The sequence below is a fragment of the Lytechinus variegatus genome, chromosome 19 (genome assembly GCF_018143015.1).
Source record: "Lytechinus variegatus isolate NC3 chromosome 19, Lvar_3.0, whole genome shotgun sequence".
NCBI classification, from domain to species: Eukaryota; Metazoa; Echinodermata; class Echinoidea; order Temnopleuroida; family Toxopneustidae; genus Lytechinus; species Lytechinus variegatus.
The window spans coordinates 7020711-7038943 of record NC_054758.1 but is presented as its reverse complement, the minus strand read 5'-3'; the positions used below and the strand labels follow the sequence as shown (position 1 = coordinate 7038943).

Genomic DNA, 18233 nt, shown 5'->3' with positions numbered 1-18233 from the left:
GACAATTATGAATGATTTGAGAGCCAAGTGAGCTGAAGTATGATATCTCAACTGTTAGTGATTTATGTAACAATTGGCTATCCATACTTAAACCACAACTTTAAACCTGAGTTTAAGTTAAACTTGCTATCAGAATACGGGCATAAATGTTTTAATATCTTTATGCAATCCACCGTGCAAGGTTTTCGGAAGATTAATGTCACTTAAATGAGATTCATAGCCTTTTCAGTTATTGCACATGCCCAAATACCTAATTGTCTATAAAAGAATTTTAAAAATCTTTGAAAAAATCAGAAACAATAGGTTACAAATAGTCATGAGGAAGAGAAATTAAAAAAAAAACAAATCATGACAATGTCCTAATTTGATATTTTGATTTGATTTGATTCATTGTTTTCTTCTGCATCCATGGAACATTCGTATAATACATTTTCCATAACATAATAAACATAATATGTTAGCATTTTTGGCATGAATCATAAATAAAGTGTACTAAAAAATAATTCCAGACAAAAATGATTAACTACCAAATTATTATATAATATTCACAATTTGCCAATTTGCAGGAAAAGGATTGTCATCATAGGCAGATTGCTTGATGAACAATCCCAAACTAAAACTAATTAAATTAATTGATACATTTATAAAGCAGAATGGGCATATATTTTTAAATACGAAACATCAATTCATGCAATATTTTTAGTATGAAGATGAAGATGAGGTGAGGGTGACGGTGATATGATGATGATGAAGGTCATGGAGATGATGGTGGTCATGATTGAGATATTGGTAATGACTAAATCGAAGGAGGAATGAATTCACGATAAAAAAGGATACAACGACACAGAAATTTAACTTCAAATATAACATAGATTTAACGTTTGTCTTAAATGAGTGAAGAGACGAAGATTGTTTTACAGACTCTGGTAGAGAGTTCCACAAATCTGGACCATGGTGTCTTATGGATCTCTGCGCAATAAGCAATTTGGGGTTGATTAAATGGAAATTAGAAGAGTTACGGGTAGGGTATGGATGAATAGATGTATTCAGAGTTATAAAAATTGTTGAATGAAGGTGGGAGCATGTAATCTACGTACTTAAACATAAGTAGAAGACTGAAGTTAATTTATATCAAATATAAAGTCTTTAGTTAACGGAATAACGGAGTTTTGTGTGATAAATGGGAATCAGTACAGATTCGAATTTTTTTTCTGTAATAAGTATATTGTATAAATTTTAGTTGCCCAAACTATGTTGCAATGCGAAGTATAAGGTAATATAAATGAATTGTATATGATAAGAGTTGTATGTTGAATTAGGTTTTTCATTTTGTAAAGTATACCTACGTTTCTAGAAATACTAGTAGTTATACAACGTACATGTTCATTCCAATTTAAATTTTCATCTATTGTGACACCTAAAAAACTTTTCCTTTTGAGAGGAATATTATCTATGTTTATATTGAAAGGATATTCGTTACTATGTGAGTGCGTATACTTGAAATATATAAAGTTTGTATTATCTATATTGAGTGAAAGCTTTTTACACTTAAACCACAAAGATAGTTTTGACAATTAAACTGTTAATTATATCTACTAAAGTTTCTAAGCTATTATGTGAACAAAAATGTTGGTGTCATCTGCAAATAATACATATGATAACAAAGGTGTTACAGTAGTCAAATCATTGATATATTTAAAAAGCAAGGGGTCTAGGATTGATCCTTGTGGAACTCCTCATTGTATTAACTGAAAATCAGAAGGAATATTATTGTGAATTACATATTGTTTTCTATTGGACAAATAACGCTTAAACCACGATAGTGTAATTCCGCGAGTTCCATATTTTCAAGTTTTTAAAGTAATATCTGGTAGTCAAGAGTGTCAAAGGCTTTGCTTAAGTCCATGAATACTCCTATTATATGTTCTGATTTTTGCCATTGCATTTGTAATTTTGTCGTATTTTTATTAAAGCCTGATCAGTCGAATGTCCTTTCCTGAATCCGTATTGGTTTGAATTTAGAAAATGAAAAGTATCTAGAAACTTATGAAGTCTGTCGTAAATAATCTTCTCTAATATTTTGGAAATGCTGGGAAGAATAGAAATAGGCCTGTAATTTGTTATTTCATGCGGATTGTATTTTTTAAAAACAGGATTTACCTTCGCAATTTTTAGGGAATCAGGACATATTCCGGTGCTAATCGACAGATTAAAATATGACACAAAGGAGAGGCAATATAGTGTATTATCTGCTTAAGAAGCGAAGTACTAATTCTATCATTCGCCTGTGATTTGCTTGAATTTAGATTTTTTGTTATTTCAATTGATTCCTGAATATTTGTTGGGTTAAAGAATAAAGAAAAAGATAATGGGTGTGGGGAGAAATTTTTCAAAATTTTCATCAGGTTTGTCAAGTTTGTTTGCCAATGAGGGTCCTAAGTTAAGTTAACAAAAAAGAATTAAAGGTATCAGCTACATCTGAATTTATCGCAACATCATGAACTGTGAAATTATCTTTGGGTAATATTTTTGGTTTCTTGCTAATCAAATCATTTATAACTCCCATGTGGCTTCCATGTTTGATTTAACTTTGTAAAGCTTCTCAGAAAAGTTTTATATTCATTTTTTTAATAGAAGGGTTCTTTAAAAATGCCTTGTAAAGTTTATCTCGGGTATGTATGGATCTTAAAATTGCTTTAAAAATCCATGGCATTTTTGCCTTCTTTCTTTTGACCTGTGATATCAGAGGAAAATTTTTATCGTAATATGTCTGCAATTTATTGTTAAAATTTGTGTATGCAAAGTTTGAATTAGACTCATGAAATGCATCCACTGCAAGATCACTTTTGAACGATTCAATGTTATTAGAGAATTCTTTTCTATATATTGCCGATTTGAGTATATTTTCTTTTGGAATATCATCATCACAAAATGTAAAAACCGGTAAATGATCCGATATATCAGATATTAACAATCCGCTCGTAAAAACTCTGTTTAATATATTAGAAAAAATGTTGTTGATAAGTGTTGATGAATGGCTATCAATTCTGGTCGGTTTATGGGGATAATAGCCAAATGAATGCACTGTGTGTAGGAATAAATCGTCTTCATTGTTTTGGGATAACAGGTTGAGGTTAAAATCACCCATTAATTATTTGTTTCTCTTCTTTTCTAATAGTATGAAGGCATGTTTCAAGGTCTTCACAAAATAAATCTACTGTAGCATGAGTGGGTCTATAAATCAATCCAATAATTACATTTTTGCCTTTCGGCTTCATGATTTCACTCTGTTTTAATGATATTTCTTTCCTTACTTTGTATTGTAAATGTTCACTGATGTAAAATGCTACACCTCCTCCTCTTTATTCTTCACGGTAACGCCTAATGAGATTATAGTTTTGCAAACTAAATATATTAAGTGAAGTGTTGTGAAGCCATGTTTTCGTGACTCCAATAATGGAAAATTTGAAATTATTTAAAGTGAAAAGTAATAATTCCAATGACTCAAAATTTGTGTTAAAACTTCGAGCATTAATATGAAGCAAACTGAATTTATGTTCCATGTCTCTAAATCTGGAAATAAAATCTTCAGTTGAGTTATGGTTATTATCAGATGATATATTGTTTGTATTGAAAAAAGAAAAAAAAAACATGAAATTACTCACGAGGAATATTTAATATTACCAAACACTTAAGATTATGGGTATGATATGTACTTTGTGTGTAAATTTTCCATGTCGTAACAGCAAGATGTTGGTAGTAATGGTGATGAGATAAAGACAGGATGAAGTTTAAAAAAAATAATAAAGGATGAATGTGAAATCAATGTTGCTGTTTGTGATGATGATGATGATGAAAATGATGATGGAGGTGATGATTGGAGAATCGAAATCCTGCAACCGGAATCTGATAATGATTATTCATAATCGAAATGTAATGAACAGTCTAATCTATGAGTATCTCAGCCATGATTTGTATGCGAAGGAACCTTTTAAACACGAAGTATCAGTGGCTTTGTAATAATAAAGATACAAAACAAAAGGTTTCGATCCTATCGAACAAATACATTTATATAAATTTAATTGGCCATCGACATCACGAAGTGACTCAGAGGTCAGATTCAAAACAGAATCAAAGAATAATTTTAATTTGTTTATTGTATCAGACTGATATATCCATATCAGTCTGACACTTTGAGATTGGTAATTCTGAACTACACGTAGATACGCCCCGGGATCAAAGTATATTGCTGTACACATGCATGGCCAAAAAAAACTCGTTTAAAGGAGGTGTTCGTCCAGTTTTGGACGCGGGCCGCGCATGCACTCGTCAAATCGTCAAATCAACTCTTCAAAATAATGATGCACAAATACGAGTTTACTCAAAAAATGTCTATGTAAACCACTATTTCTTATATGAGGAATCGAATTGTGAATTAATAGCCAGTATAACAACATAAAAACAAACAATATGGTGTTGATTTTCTGGGTGTAAAATTGGTTAAACAAAAAAAAAGTTATTGGGCACGTATAAGTGCCAATGGCATGAGAGGGCTAAGGACACGCACAGCTGCCAATGGCATTTAAAGAGTTAAAGTATAAAAAAACACCGATTTTTTTTTCAAAGGGTGGTTTTGAAATACTGGTCATTGGTCAATCGTATTGACATGATTGAGGGTATGTTTTTTTCCACTGCTTTTTTTTTATAAAGACTATAGCCAAACGTGTTTTAGAATATGTCGTTCCCCGAGCTTTATCCCGGAGTCACGCATGTGTACAGTAATTAACTGACCCCCCCCCCCCGGAGATAAGCCTACTACAAGTCTACAACTGTGTCTTTCGACAGAATGGACAATAAATTACGAAGTTTTATGAGTGGACAGAGGCCTAAAGTTCTTCCTACTGCTTGTTTTTTTTTCCAGAAAGGAGTAATTGGAATCATCGCCTACATGGCAGTTTTTGGAAGCGACGTGACGTCCCTGTTGAGCATTTTCCTCGCCGCTGTACATCAGTTCATAACCATTCGGATCGATCCTTTCGGCGCACGTCGCATCATCACAACGCCACGCTCAATTGCTGCTTGCATCGTTAGTTGGCTAATACCTGCACCCATCCTTACTGGCCTCTATGTATCCAACGAGAAATACTATTCATATTATTTTGGGGGCATTGACATCGGGCTTCTCTTTCTCACAGGCATGTTTTATCTTTTTCTCTATCGGGCTGTGGCGGGAGGACCTCCGGGTGTGGCCATCTCAGAACAGAGAAAGCAGGAAAATAGACAAATCTTCATCACATTGACACTTGTTTATGCGACGACCTTGGTGTCTCGAATTGTTTACAGAATAGGATATGTCGTCGGGGAGAATCGTAAGTTAGGACACTCGAGCCAAATGGTAAATATTATTTACGCTCTTTGCGCCCTCTCAAATTCCGTTGTTTATTGGTGGCGCCTCGCAGAGTTTAGGTCCATATTACTTAAGTGTGGGAAATGTAGAAAGCGAAGAATTGAGGTACGGGTCTAAAGTTTTTATTGTTAATGTTGCTGCAAATTTATATTTCCGAATGTCATATATGTGTTTTTGTTTTGCATTTAAACATGCTATATTTGGTGAATATTCAATAAATATTTTATGTGGTTTTATTTACTTTGGGGAATAATCGTGGTACGGACCTTAGGCCTCCGTCAATTCGCTCCACAATTTCGTAGTGAATATGTTTCATTTAAATGTTTTATTATTGTATATATATACAGTGCGTCCCAGAAAAAAACGAAACCGAGATTTATCGATGATTTATCATAACTTAATCACAAATAAAATAGACAAATGACCTACCATCTTAAAGCTAAGAATCTCCTCTTTCATCTGATATTGCTTAGATTATTTCTCATTCACGCATGAGTGAGCAAAAACAATTTGAAAAGGGGATACCAAAAAGTCACTTGGCGGGCCGTATCTGGGGTTTAAAAAGAAAACCACATTTCTAAAAAGTTCAATATCTGCTCTTTAATATGATACCTCAATTACAGAAAATGGCCAAGAAATAACAAAGTTCTGGTTGATTGAAATAAGGCTTGAATTTCAATAATTTCATAAAATGAAGAGGTTTTACAGGCTAGCGTTCAAACTCACTCGACACTCCGTTTTGTTGACGATCAGCCATGCATTAAGTCTTTTGTTACCGTGCGATAGCTTCTGTGGGAAACCGGTGAAAACACGTTTATTTGATGAAATTATGGAAATACAAGCATTGTTTCGAGGGATCATAACTTTCTTACTTCTTGACCATTTTCTGTGATCAAGGTACCAAAGAAAAGAGCAGATATTGAACTTTTTAGTCATGTGATTTTCTTTTTGAAATTCAGATACCCCCCGCCAAATGAGTTTTTGGCATCCTTCGAATTGTTTTTGCTCACACATGTGTGAATGTGGAATAATCTACGTAATATTAGATGAAAGAGGAGATTCTAAGCTTTACAATGGTAGGTCATTTGCCTATTTTATTAATGATTAAGATATGATAAATCATCGATAAATCTCGGTATATATATATATGTGTGTGTGTGTTATACATGTACAACAGCTTTGACAACTCTTTTTGAATATTGTAAAGAAATGGATGAAGACAACAATGGTGGGCGTAGCTTAAGTGAAGGTTCCCCTGAGCTATCTACCCTTTGACAAAATTGGTGATGCCGAAAAAATGTCTCTGCCGGGAATCGAACCCGGGCCCTCAGCTTTGAACGCCGGTGCCTTAACCACTGACCCCAATCCGATTGACCGTCAGATAGACAGATTTTCGACATTATACCAATTATTCAAATAAAAAAAAAACATTTATTTTCTTCCATGTCATTACATTTTTAGTAAACATAAATTCATACATAAATCAATTTGTTATAAAAATATAAATATGTACATATTGGGTTTATAATTTCCCTGTCGGGTGAAGGTGAGGAATTATAATTGGTATAGTGTCGAAAATCTGTCTATCTGACGGTCAATCGGATCGCGTTCACCCGAGCCACTAATCCGTCTCTGTGGTCTAGTGGTTAAGACACCGTCACCGGCGTTCAAAGCTGGGGGCCCAGGTTCGATTCCCTGCAGAGACATTTTTCCAAAGGGTAGATAGCTCTGGGGAGATCCTTGATTTAAGCTATACGCCTACCATTGCTCTCTTCATCCATTGTTTTACAATATAGGCCTATATATATATATATGTGTGTGTGTGTGTGTGTGTGTGTGTGTGTGTGTAATCAGGCATCTACTCCTTAACATGACTAGGGGAAGGCGGGGTAAGTTGTGACACTTTTTGCATTTTGCATGTTAGAATTAATATGACTAGTAATATTGTAGAAATGAGTACCTTGCCTTTAAATTTGATTATTGGGAAATGTTTTTCACCTATATATAACTTTCTACCCCCACACTGAAAGTCATCGTGACCTTTGAAAAAAAAAACAATGTCAAATGGCTCAACTTGCCCCATATATGGGGTAAGTTGTGCCACCATCTGGGGTAAGTTGTACAAAATGTATGCGGGAAGAACCAGGATGTCAATTTTTCATTTAAAGTATTTTCACTTGCTAATTCTCAATAAATACTAACATCTTCTAAAAGCAAAAGAACTGTCATGTGAATTTGCTCCTTTCTGCCTGCATATCAATGGCTTTTTACATTTTTTAATTTTTTTTATTATACATCACCATAAGAATTAACATGGCTCAACTTGCCCCATGTTGATTTGGCTTAAATTACCCCAGTCCGAACTTATTGCGATATTTTCACATCCACACATTTCTTATGCATTCATCATGTAAAAAACTATGACAAGAATGAGAATCCATGCCTGGACTAACAATATTGTTCGTATTTCTATAATATATTCAAAGATGTGTGTTGGTCAAAAGCACTTATCTATTTCACACCCTTTTTTACTTTTTTGGCTGAAATTTGTATTTTTCCCTCTAAAAAAGTACTTTTTGTTCAAAGTTGGAAATAAAGTGGTTGGGTTAAGGGTTATGCAATGGGTCATCAATACATGACACCACCACAATGTCTGACTCATTCATTATTAGCCTGGGGGTGGTGGCTCAACTTGCCCCTATGCTCAACTTACCCCGCCTTCCCCTACTGTGTCTTGCACCAAATTCTGAGGCGAAAACAATTGACAAGACGATTGGACGTAGCTGATACCACAATTTCATCCGAGCTTTCGGCCTTGGGCCTTCTTCATGGGTTATAAAATCGAACGAAACATATCAATCATTGTCAATAGTATAGAGGGAGCAACAGGGCGATTCCACACTAGAACTTAAAAAATTATCACAAATTTCAACATGCTTTCAATAAGTCATAAATAGTGTAATATTTTACTATGATACCTAAATTTTATGAAAATTATGAGTTTTAACCAAAAGTGAAGACAGATATAGTTTTAATTGGGGGGAACAATGGAATTTTAAATTTTCAATAATTTTGCTCATTGAATAGTCAAGTACAAACACCGCCTGAAACAATTATTTGCAAAGCAAGAGAAGATTGAAAATATTGCAGGTCAATAGAATAATATATCATTGATGGTTCCAAATAATATCTACAACATTTCCATGATCCATGATAGGGGCAGCCCTGATTTTTCCGAACCTATTTTTGGCAATGTCCCGTACGACACATGACAATGCAAAAGTTTTTCCTACAATTTTATTTTTGATGATGCAATTTCATAAAATCAGTTTCTCTTTGTTTGACCCATGGGTGATCGATTTATCCCATAAGGATCTAATTACTGCCCTTCATTTTTCAATTATTGTCCTATCAAAAGTTGTCCCGTACGACACACGCTGTGTCGTACGGGACATGTCCCGTACGACACACAATATAATAATGCATTTAATTGCAGGATTTGGATTCAGAAACCATAAATAATGGGCATATTTAAATTCATTTAATTAACATAAAGTAAACTGAAAAAGTACTTTGTTTACCTCCATAGAACATGAAATAGGTGATTCCAAACATTTCAATTGATTTCATGTAGGCTTATATTCTTTTGTGAATCCCTCCAGCTAAACTGGTGATTTTCACTGATCAGAGCAGGTTAATTTCTTTTCATTGAGCATGAAAAGAAAACCTTTATAATTATTTCAACCTAGCCTGGAAGATGACTTCCTCTTGCATGCTAATGTGGAATTATACAAAAAAATACATATTAATCATCATGATCATCTATTTGGACTTCCCTTGATGATCACTATGTTGTATATATTTAGTATTGAAACGCCTTATTTTGTCAAGTTGTAAAAAAAAATCTGGAAAATAAGACAAACCATATGGTTTCATGAAATGCAGATGGGTTTGAAAAAGTAGAACCGCATTTCTTTAGAAAAAAAAATTGTGGCAAAAAAACACACAAAAAAGTGACAGTTGTGACATATATCATGTAGATATACATTTTATATAAAAAATTATAACATTTAAGCCCCATAATTTACACAAAGTTTCATTCATTCATTGTTTAAATAGTGTTTGGAAATCATCAATTAATTCCCTAAAATATAACTTCACACAAAACCTCAAGTTTTTCAGCTCGTAAAAATGCTGTGAACACTTGTACATTTCCCATCATGAAAAAAATTATAACATATTGCTCCCAATTGTATATATTGAGGTTACTTAATTATATTGTCCTGAATGACTACTTATTAAAAGATTTTTCATAAAAAAGGAAGAATTTAGGGGCAATGCTCCTTCTGATTGATAAAAAGTTCATTTTTTTATTCAGGCTGCCCAGTACAACACGCAAGTGCCTGTACGACACACAATTGTCCCGTACGACACATTATTTTGTTTATGATATATTGACAGAAATATTCAGCTAATAGCGGTTTCTAACCTAATGAATGTCTTAGTTTGATAGGATTATCATTATCATCAGCCAAATAATGTGATTGAAGAAGTCAAAGTGACATAAAGTAAGAAAGTTTGGCTTCAATTTAGAGATGTCCCGTACGACACATTTTGGATGTCCCGTACGCCACAATGTTCTCGAAAATTATAATTTGCTTTATTTATTCATGAATGTTTATTTTGCTTTCTTTTATAAATGTGTTTGTTCTTGGGTAATTGAGTGTCAATTTGAGTTCAGTTTCTATGAAATTTATCTGCCCAACTCACAGACTTTTGAGTACAAACTTGAGGTTTCTAAAAAAAAAACAACACCTTTTCTGCGTCCGTACGACACATTACTATTTTAAATCTGTATTATACAGGATGTGAATTCAAGTCATGTTAAGTCTTGGTTTTTCTAACACTCTGGTAGTACTTGATGATCACCTATACAGTGCGTATCAAAAAAAACGGGACAGATTTGAAAAGTCTATAAAATTTTTGTTTCAAATAATGATGTCTATATTTTGGTGTTAATAGATGCTCTAAGGTCTTATCTTTGAAATGCAATTTAAAAAAATAAATTTTATTCATGCTTGAGCGAACACGGGACATTTTTGTTGGGGGTTCAAAAAGAGGCTTGCGCCAGAATTGCAGAATATGTGTAATTCCATGATCAGACTTCTTGCTAATCAGGAGACTTCCTCTTGACCTTTTCATTATCTGTGCCTCAAATTTCATTTACAAAGTTATTTATTTAATTGAATTATTTCGTTTTTTCATTTAATCTTCTCTTACCTTTTAATTTTCCTTCATAAGTAACTGAGAAAAGAAGATTTTTTTGTCAACCCAAGCAAGAAGATTTGAATGATTAATTGGGAAAACTTGTGATTATTAAAATCGTTTTATTATGTGAAACAAATAATGTTATGTACCTTTAAAAGACATGAATCTATTTTTCAATGGGTCATTAATTCCTTGACCAAGTTTAATTGCTTGACAGGAAACACAGGAAGGGATTTATGTCTTTCAATGACAATGGTGTATTGAGTCAATTTTGAAGGAGCTAGATATGGCAGATCGGGTAAAATGTATTAAAAAGTTGTGAGCGAGCGAAGTGAGCACGCAAATATTCCCACTTTTTTAATTACAATATCAAATTTTGTGATAGATTTTGACATAATATTCAGAAAATAATATCATATTTTACTTTCTATCTGTCCTTTTATTTCCTGTCCACTTTTTTTGGTCATGATTTTTTAATTGGGGGGAGGGGGGGGGGCAACCCGAGCGCCCACCCATCTGTGTGGCTTTGTTCAAAAGGCACCATAATCTTTGTAGCACATAATGAAAGGATTTGAATAAAAAAATCCATGCTCTCCCATAATTCGGTTGAAAAAAAAATTTAGCTTGAAGAAGGAATATTCAAAGCTAACAGAGAGCATATTAAAAAGAAATAACAGAATAATTCAAGCAAATAAATAGATCTGAAAATGAATTTTGACCGCATGATTTGAAAATTATGGCAAAGATAATGAAAAGGTTAAGAGGAAGTCTGCTAATAAGCAAGAAGTCCGATCATCATATTACTCATATTCTGCAATTCTGGCGCAAGCCTCTTTTTGAACCCCCAACAAAAACGTCCCCTGTTCGCTCAAGCATGAACGAAACTAATTTTTTTAATAGCATTTGAAAGACCAGACCTTAGAGCACCTATTAACACCAAAATATAGAAATAATAATTTGAAACTAAAATTTTATAGACTTTTCAAATCTGTCCCGTTTTTTTTTGATACGCACTGTAGTTACTGGAATATTTTTTGTTTTTTCTTGTCAAAACTGTCAAATGTTCTCTAAATGTCCCGTACGACACGTATGGAATCACCCAACATAGGACCTCGATTGGACCCATAAGACCTATTAAAACCTATTGATACTAATTGAATCCAAATGAAACCAAATGAAAATTTAATGAGTGCTCAATTGGAATTTTATCCTAGAAACGCATCGATTCCTTTGAAAAGCAATTAAAATCTCAATGGAGAGCACAGAGGCTTTTGTCTGAAGTTGGTGGACTGGGATAGCAGATCATCCGAAGATGCCACGGAAGAACAATTGCAATTATGTTGTTGTCCAGAGTCAAGAGATTCCGATACTGTCTCAGTCCACCAAATTTCGACAAAAGCTGTCCATTGTGATTTTATTTGTATTTTCAAAGGAATTGGTGAGTTGTAGAGAGTTTCCCCCTACGAAATGAAAAAAAGTCCGAATGTGAATTTGCCAGAGTGTTGCGCCAAGTATAAGAGAACAATGAATGAAAAAAAGAAGAGGATATTTGCAACGGGGAAAAATGGGATTTTCTTCTTTTATTTTATTGGTGATGCGCTGGAACAGAAATTTAGATTGAAAATGGGGGTCCAGACCGCGGCACATATAGTCATACACTGTAAAAACTGTTGTGTTAGAACTGACACCAATTGGTGTTAATAGAGGACCACACCCTGAGGTGTTAAAATTACACCCTAGATATTGAACATAACACCAAAGAGTGTAAATGTAATAACCAAAGTTGTTGTAATAACACCTATAGGTGTAAAACTAACACCATCAATATTTAACAACGGTGTAAAATAACTGGTGTGGCCCTCCATGTACACCGGTTAACACCACAGTTTTTGCTGTGTAAGTAACGTCCCTCGGATTTGGTGTAGAATCTTTTCAGACAATGTGTACACAAGCAAAACGTCAGAGGAAACTAAATGCTACACCTGGGCTCCGTAACACAAAGGTTTGCGATGAATCGAAAATATGAAAGAACACTTCTGATTGGTTTCTAGACAGTATTTTGCGACAAATGCGCATGGAACATTGACCTTGATTGGTCAGTTCATTTAGCGATTGATCGCTAATCTTTGTGTTACGGAGCCCTGGTCAATTTTTCTCATATTGGTAAAAGCCAAGCTTTGTTGGGGGTTAGTTGTGAATTTCATGATAACGTAACTATGAAAACATTTCCTTTGATGAAAGTTCCACTTCCACCTCTTTTTCTATCTTGGGTCTATATTTCGCGCGGTGTAGGCCTTTCCCCTTAGGCATTTCGTTAGCAATCTCCCAAATTTGCAAGCATTCCGTCGATATTTGTTTTGCAGTAACTGCATGAGAAGACAGTTATTACAAAATATCAATTAAGTTATTACGAAATATCGATTCCAGTTATTACGAAATATCAATTCCAGTTATTACGAAATATCAATTAGAAGATGTAATTATACCTTAAAACAGAAGCCTGCAAATATAACGCAATAAGGGTAGATAATGCATTGTTTGCAGTCACTTAGGCTAACAATGTTTATTCATCAACAGTTAATATAATCTATCGATTTTAAAGTCTTGCTAGTACGTAACCAAAAATCAATTATACGTATATTCGTAACGTTCCATGTATTCATGATTTTATTAATGACATTTATGTACTCCCATCTTCATCTAATTAGAAACCGGAAAATGGAATTTCGGAGTGAATAGGAAGCATAAACAATGAGAAGACACGTTCAGTCCGCCTATTGCCTACCCGAATTCCTTGGCAATCAATTTTTTGAATGATTCGGCTTTCTGACCTATGGGCACTGGACTAAGCTCTCCCGTGAAATTACCGCCAATAAAAAGCCCGGACCATTGCTAAACTCTAAAGAAGTCTTCAAAGTTCATCGGGACGTCCCAAAGGTTGTTTCTCGTTTTCGCCAGTACTTGTACCACACTCACAAGAGGGCGTCCCGGAGGCATTGAATTCGTAGAGGTGAACTACTACTACATCACTCATATCCATACCCTCATTCAGCGTTCAATGTTGACTTCACTTTAAGTGATATAACTACGGTGTGCTTCATTCCCATTTTTAATATCTTGACTTGCATAGATTGCTTTTCGAACTTTGAATTGACCTGCTGCCTGATATCATTTGAAGACGAACATCAACCTAACAAATTTGTAGTTAATTTTGATACACTTGACTCCAATCATGTCGATCAACACGACATCAAACGCCATAAACGTTTCTTCGTTTTCTATTGACGGGGAACTTTTTGACGAGGATAATTTGTTCAGAGCTTTAAATATGATTTTTCGAGTCATGAGCGCGGCTTCAGGAGTCCTCAGTTTATGCACCATGCTACGCATTATCCTCCACAAGAACCTTCGGAAACAGAGTAGCATCATTCCTTTCAATATCGTCTTGTGCGATTTCATCTCTATCGCTTTAAGATATATCCCTCCGAGCGTAAGTGATTATCTTTTTTTTAATGATATAGGAAAACTTTTCTCATAATAGATTGATGAAGATGATAATATAATAATAATAATATTATTTTCACCATTTTGTTATTGTTTTTTATATTATTATTATAACTATTACTATTTTGGAAGTGATAGTAATTTTGATTTTGTATCACTTTATTTCAATATTCATAAAGGATCAGATGACATAATATAAAATAGAACGATTACATAGGAGTTTACAAACACAATTAACAAAGAAAGTAAAAGTAGCCCAGGTACTGGCTTGTTACTGCCGAGGCAGGATATACAATAATTATAACATAATACAAGATAGGAAAGAGTACTGCAAGATAGAAAAGATAGTACTACAAATATCAATGTAATTGTCATTATTATTACTATTATTATTACTGTTTTCATTATGCACTGCACTTACAAGTAGGAAAGGAAATTGTTAACACATAAAATGAATTCTTAAAATCCTAGAAATCTAGTTTGGAAAACATATATATGTTTCAAGATTCCTTTCTTTAAATGAAGTGACTTATGGTGATCGCATGAGTGTTAGAGGTAACATATTCCTATTTCAATTGAGAGAATGAAAATGTGGCACCAATCTCAGCGGTAAATATTGTCAATAAAATTCAACACGCTAAATTCTAAAATGTTGATAAAGAAATATAATGAAACAAAAAAAATCAATTGTACGCAGATTGCATGCCTTCCTTTGTTTAATGTTTTTGGTGGCTGCTGCAAAGCCCTCAAAATGTGGAATGAGAATGGGATTCCTATAAATTGATTAACCCTTTGATATTTTGTAATTTTAGACATACATTTATAACTGATTGTCGTTGTTTCACTCGATTTTCTATAATGCCATGTTTTTTTCATTGCTATCATTTCAGTGTTTTTTTATTAGTGAATAAATTATACACTTGGTAATTTTATAATTAGTAACTGTTTCCTTTAGATAACTTGAATATTTCAGTTTGATTCATATCATTTATGTAAAAAATATTTGTTTAAGTTACCAAGCATTGTTATCTTTGACTTAGATTTTGACCTTATTTTCTTGTATGATATTATGATTTATGTTGTTCTTTATAGGTCATTGATGAAAAATAGTTTTATGCTGATCTTTTGTACCTGAATAAATATTATACAGATATTGACTAATGGGGAGTGTAATATAAACATTCTTTGGACCGCTGGATTTGTATTTTCCCCGAGGGGTTATATTTTCCCGAATGAAATAGCGCTGAGGGAAAATATTAATCCTTTAGGTGGTCCAGGGAATGATTTTTATTACACATCCCACCCGGGGGGCCACTTCCATTCACGAGTGGATACCATGCGCGACCATGGGGTCTCGAAAAGCACCCTAAACACGTAATTTCCATATTCTGAAAATGCACCCCTTAACAAGTATTGACGTGCGAAAACCTACCCTTAACAAGTATTGGAAACAAAACGATACTCTTGGCAAATATTCCCTGAAATGAACCCCTAAACAAGTAAAGGAATGTTTTATTGTTACGGGTCCTTCGGTCGTCGGCTTTACCTTATTTGGTTTAGTACGACCCCACCTTCTACACCTCGCGCAAATCAGACTCTAAACACGAAGTGTTGGCGCAAAAAGGGCATCCTTTACAAAACATTTTAATTTTATTTTACATCCCCGCAAATTTGACCCTAAACACGTAATTTTCTTCGCAAAATAGATACCCCGTTTTTTCATTATTTTTGTGTTTTTGACACCCTTATCACGTTACGTACGTTACGTGCCCTATCGTGAAAAAGACATCCTTTTTACGTGTTTTTTTGGTCGCGCATGGTATCCACTCCTCAATGTAACTGCCCCCCCCCCCGGGACATCCCATCAGTCAATATCTGTTATATTAGATAGCCTCTAATGATGAAGATAAAGTTAGGCCTAACGATGCGTGCAGCATATGTTTATGATATTCACAGTGATTGATTGAACTGGTATAGATCTAACGTTAGATCTTGATCTATAGATATCTAAGTTAGTCTAACGCAGTGAATTACCCTTTTCTATTCAAATCAACTTTGTCTAGGCCTAGCCCTAGATCTAAATCTTAGTTTGAGCCCAGTCCAGGTGCAGGACCCAAGGCAGGCCGATAATGCATGGTAACATCTAATCCACAAGAGGGCGCCATACACGTAGAAAAATATATTCATGGACCGGTTGGTCAATATATTCATCGAAGGTGGACCGGCTGGGAAAATACATTGATTTCAATCATATCACGTGACGCGTTATGGACCAATCGCGCTTGGCTATCTGTCTTGGCTATCTTATATATTCTAATAAATAAATAAATAAAATATACATGCTTTTGAACACCCGGCCCCTAATAGAACGTAATAAAAAAATATAAAATAATAACATGTTAGTAAAAATATGCGAAGGCCTTTTTGATAAATTGTTAACCAGGGCATGCAAATATACCGGGGTCTTCTCTGCTGCGTCAATAATTCCATCCATTTTGACGAACTAAGTTTTGATCCCGCCAAATCGGGAATTTCTAGGATGTAGAGCATATAACTTTATAAGGTTTGGAGTGTCCAACGGCCCAATGTTTTAATTTCCTTCTCTCTATTGATTGCTCCCACAGAACAAAAGACAAATAAATGTTATCATCTACACAGCACTGTTAGGCAGCGACTTGACTTCCCTTTTAAACATTCTTCTCGTCGCCCTGCAACAGTTTATCACCATAAGAGTGGACCCGTTCGGCGCCCGTGGCATCATCACAACGCCCCGGACCGTCGCAGCCTGCGTCCTCAGCTGGATTGTACCCTTGTCCTTCACTGCCCTTCTTGCATTAAACCAAACTGGAATTGCGTCGATCTTCCTTATCATGGACACGACGATCCTCGTCACCATCGGAATATTTTATCTCTTTCTCTATCGGGCGATCTCGAAAGGCCCTCCTGGTGTGCATATCTCCAAACAAAGAAAGCAGGAAAATCGACAAGTTTTTGTTACGATAGTTCTTGTCTACGTCACAACTTTGATATTTCGAATGATGTTTCGACTTTTACATTTGGCGATGGAGCTTTTCATCGGCTATCAATTTCTGTGGCCTCTGACGAATATCGCTATCACCTTCAGCGTGGTGTCCAACTCACTCGTTTATTGGTGGCGCCTGGAAGAATTCAGATTAATATTATTTAAGTGTAAGAAATATACGAGTAGACCCAAGAAAATCGATGTTCTTGGATAATCACATTTTGATGATGTAAATCATCAGTATAATGTCAGTATAATGATAATATTCCGAAATTTGTGTAGAGCATTTTTACCCAATATTTTTTAAGAGTGTATTGCTAGTCATGTTGCTGGGTACCCATTTAACACCTGGATGAAGAGTGGTAAAATGTGAATTGACGCCTCGCCAAAAGACGCTAGGCGCCGCGATGGTATTCGAACGCAGTAATTACATGGCGGGAGCCAAGGCTCGGGATCATAAATCAACAAAGAGCAGCCAGCTACGACAAGACTTTTTCAAGTTATGAATATACTTACCATCTGGTAGGTTAGACTTAAAGGGACATTAAAATATCCAACTGAGAGCCCTACCTTTCATTCATTTACTCTTATTTCCTATCATGAAAACAGTGTTATGATTATATTATTCTAAAAAGTTGGGCTTATTAGGATAGATCACTTTGTTTAACTTTTTTTTTGACGCAACGGTAGATAGCAATTAGAGGGGAAGTTCATTCTGACGAGAAATTAATTTCGATGAATACAGAACAATACAAAAGAATGTTTGGTGAAAGTTTGAAATGCATCAAAAAATAAGAGAGTTATGATTTTTTTTTCAAAGATTTCAATTCAAAATATGATATAAAGTCAATAATTTCCATTTCTGAATGGTCTATGGTGAATGAAAACGTTTTCTCTTTGTGTAGGAGAGAGGAGGTATGAAAAGGTTCCTTAAGGTAGATTCCCCGGTTCCACGAATTTTTGTCCGTCGACAATAAGCCAGTTCGTAGTTCCTTTCTGCGCATGATCAAAAGATTCTACGCATGATCAGAG

General features: G+C 34.6%; 1 protein-coding gene across 1 annotated transcript; it reads left to right on the top strand.

Annotated features, from left to right (window-relative positions):
* Positions 1 to 13428: 13428 nt before the first annotated feature.
* LOC121406137 lies at positions 13429 to 17423 on the top strand. The gene is made up of 2 exons (XM_041597155.1): positions 13429 to 14165; positions 16804 to 17423. Exons 1-2 carry the CDS (start codon positions 13908 to 13910, stop codon positions 17413 to 17415), a joined length of 870 nt encoding a protein of 289 aa, XP_041453089.1. The 5' UTR covers positions 13429 to 13907; the 3' UTR covers positions 17416 to 17423.
* Positions 17424 to 18233: the final 810 nt, after the last annotated feature.

Bases quoted from the DNA above. Each gene is read 5' to 3' on its own strand.
- LOC121406137 (XM_041597155.1), top strand. From the start codon at position 13,908: ATGTCGATCAACACGACATCAAACGCCATAAACGTTTCTTCGTTTTCT. The intron at 14,166-16,803 runs GTAAGTGATTAT...TTGCTCCCACAG, and splicing joins TAAGATATATCCCTCCGAGC to AACAAAAGACAAATAAATGT.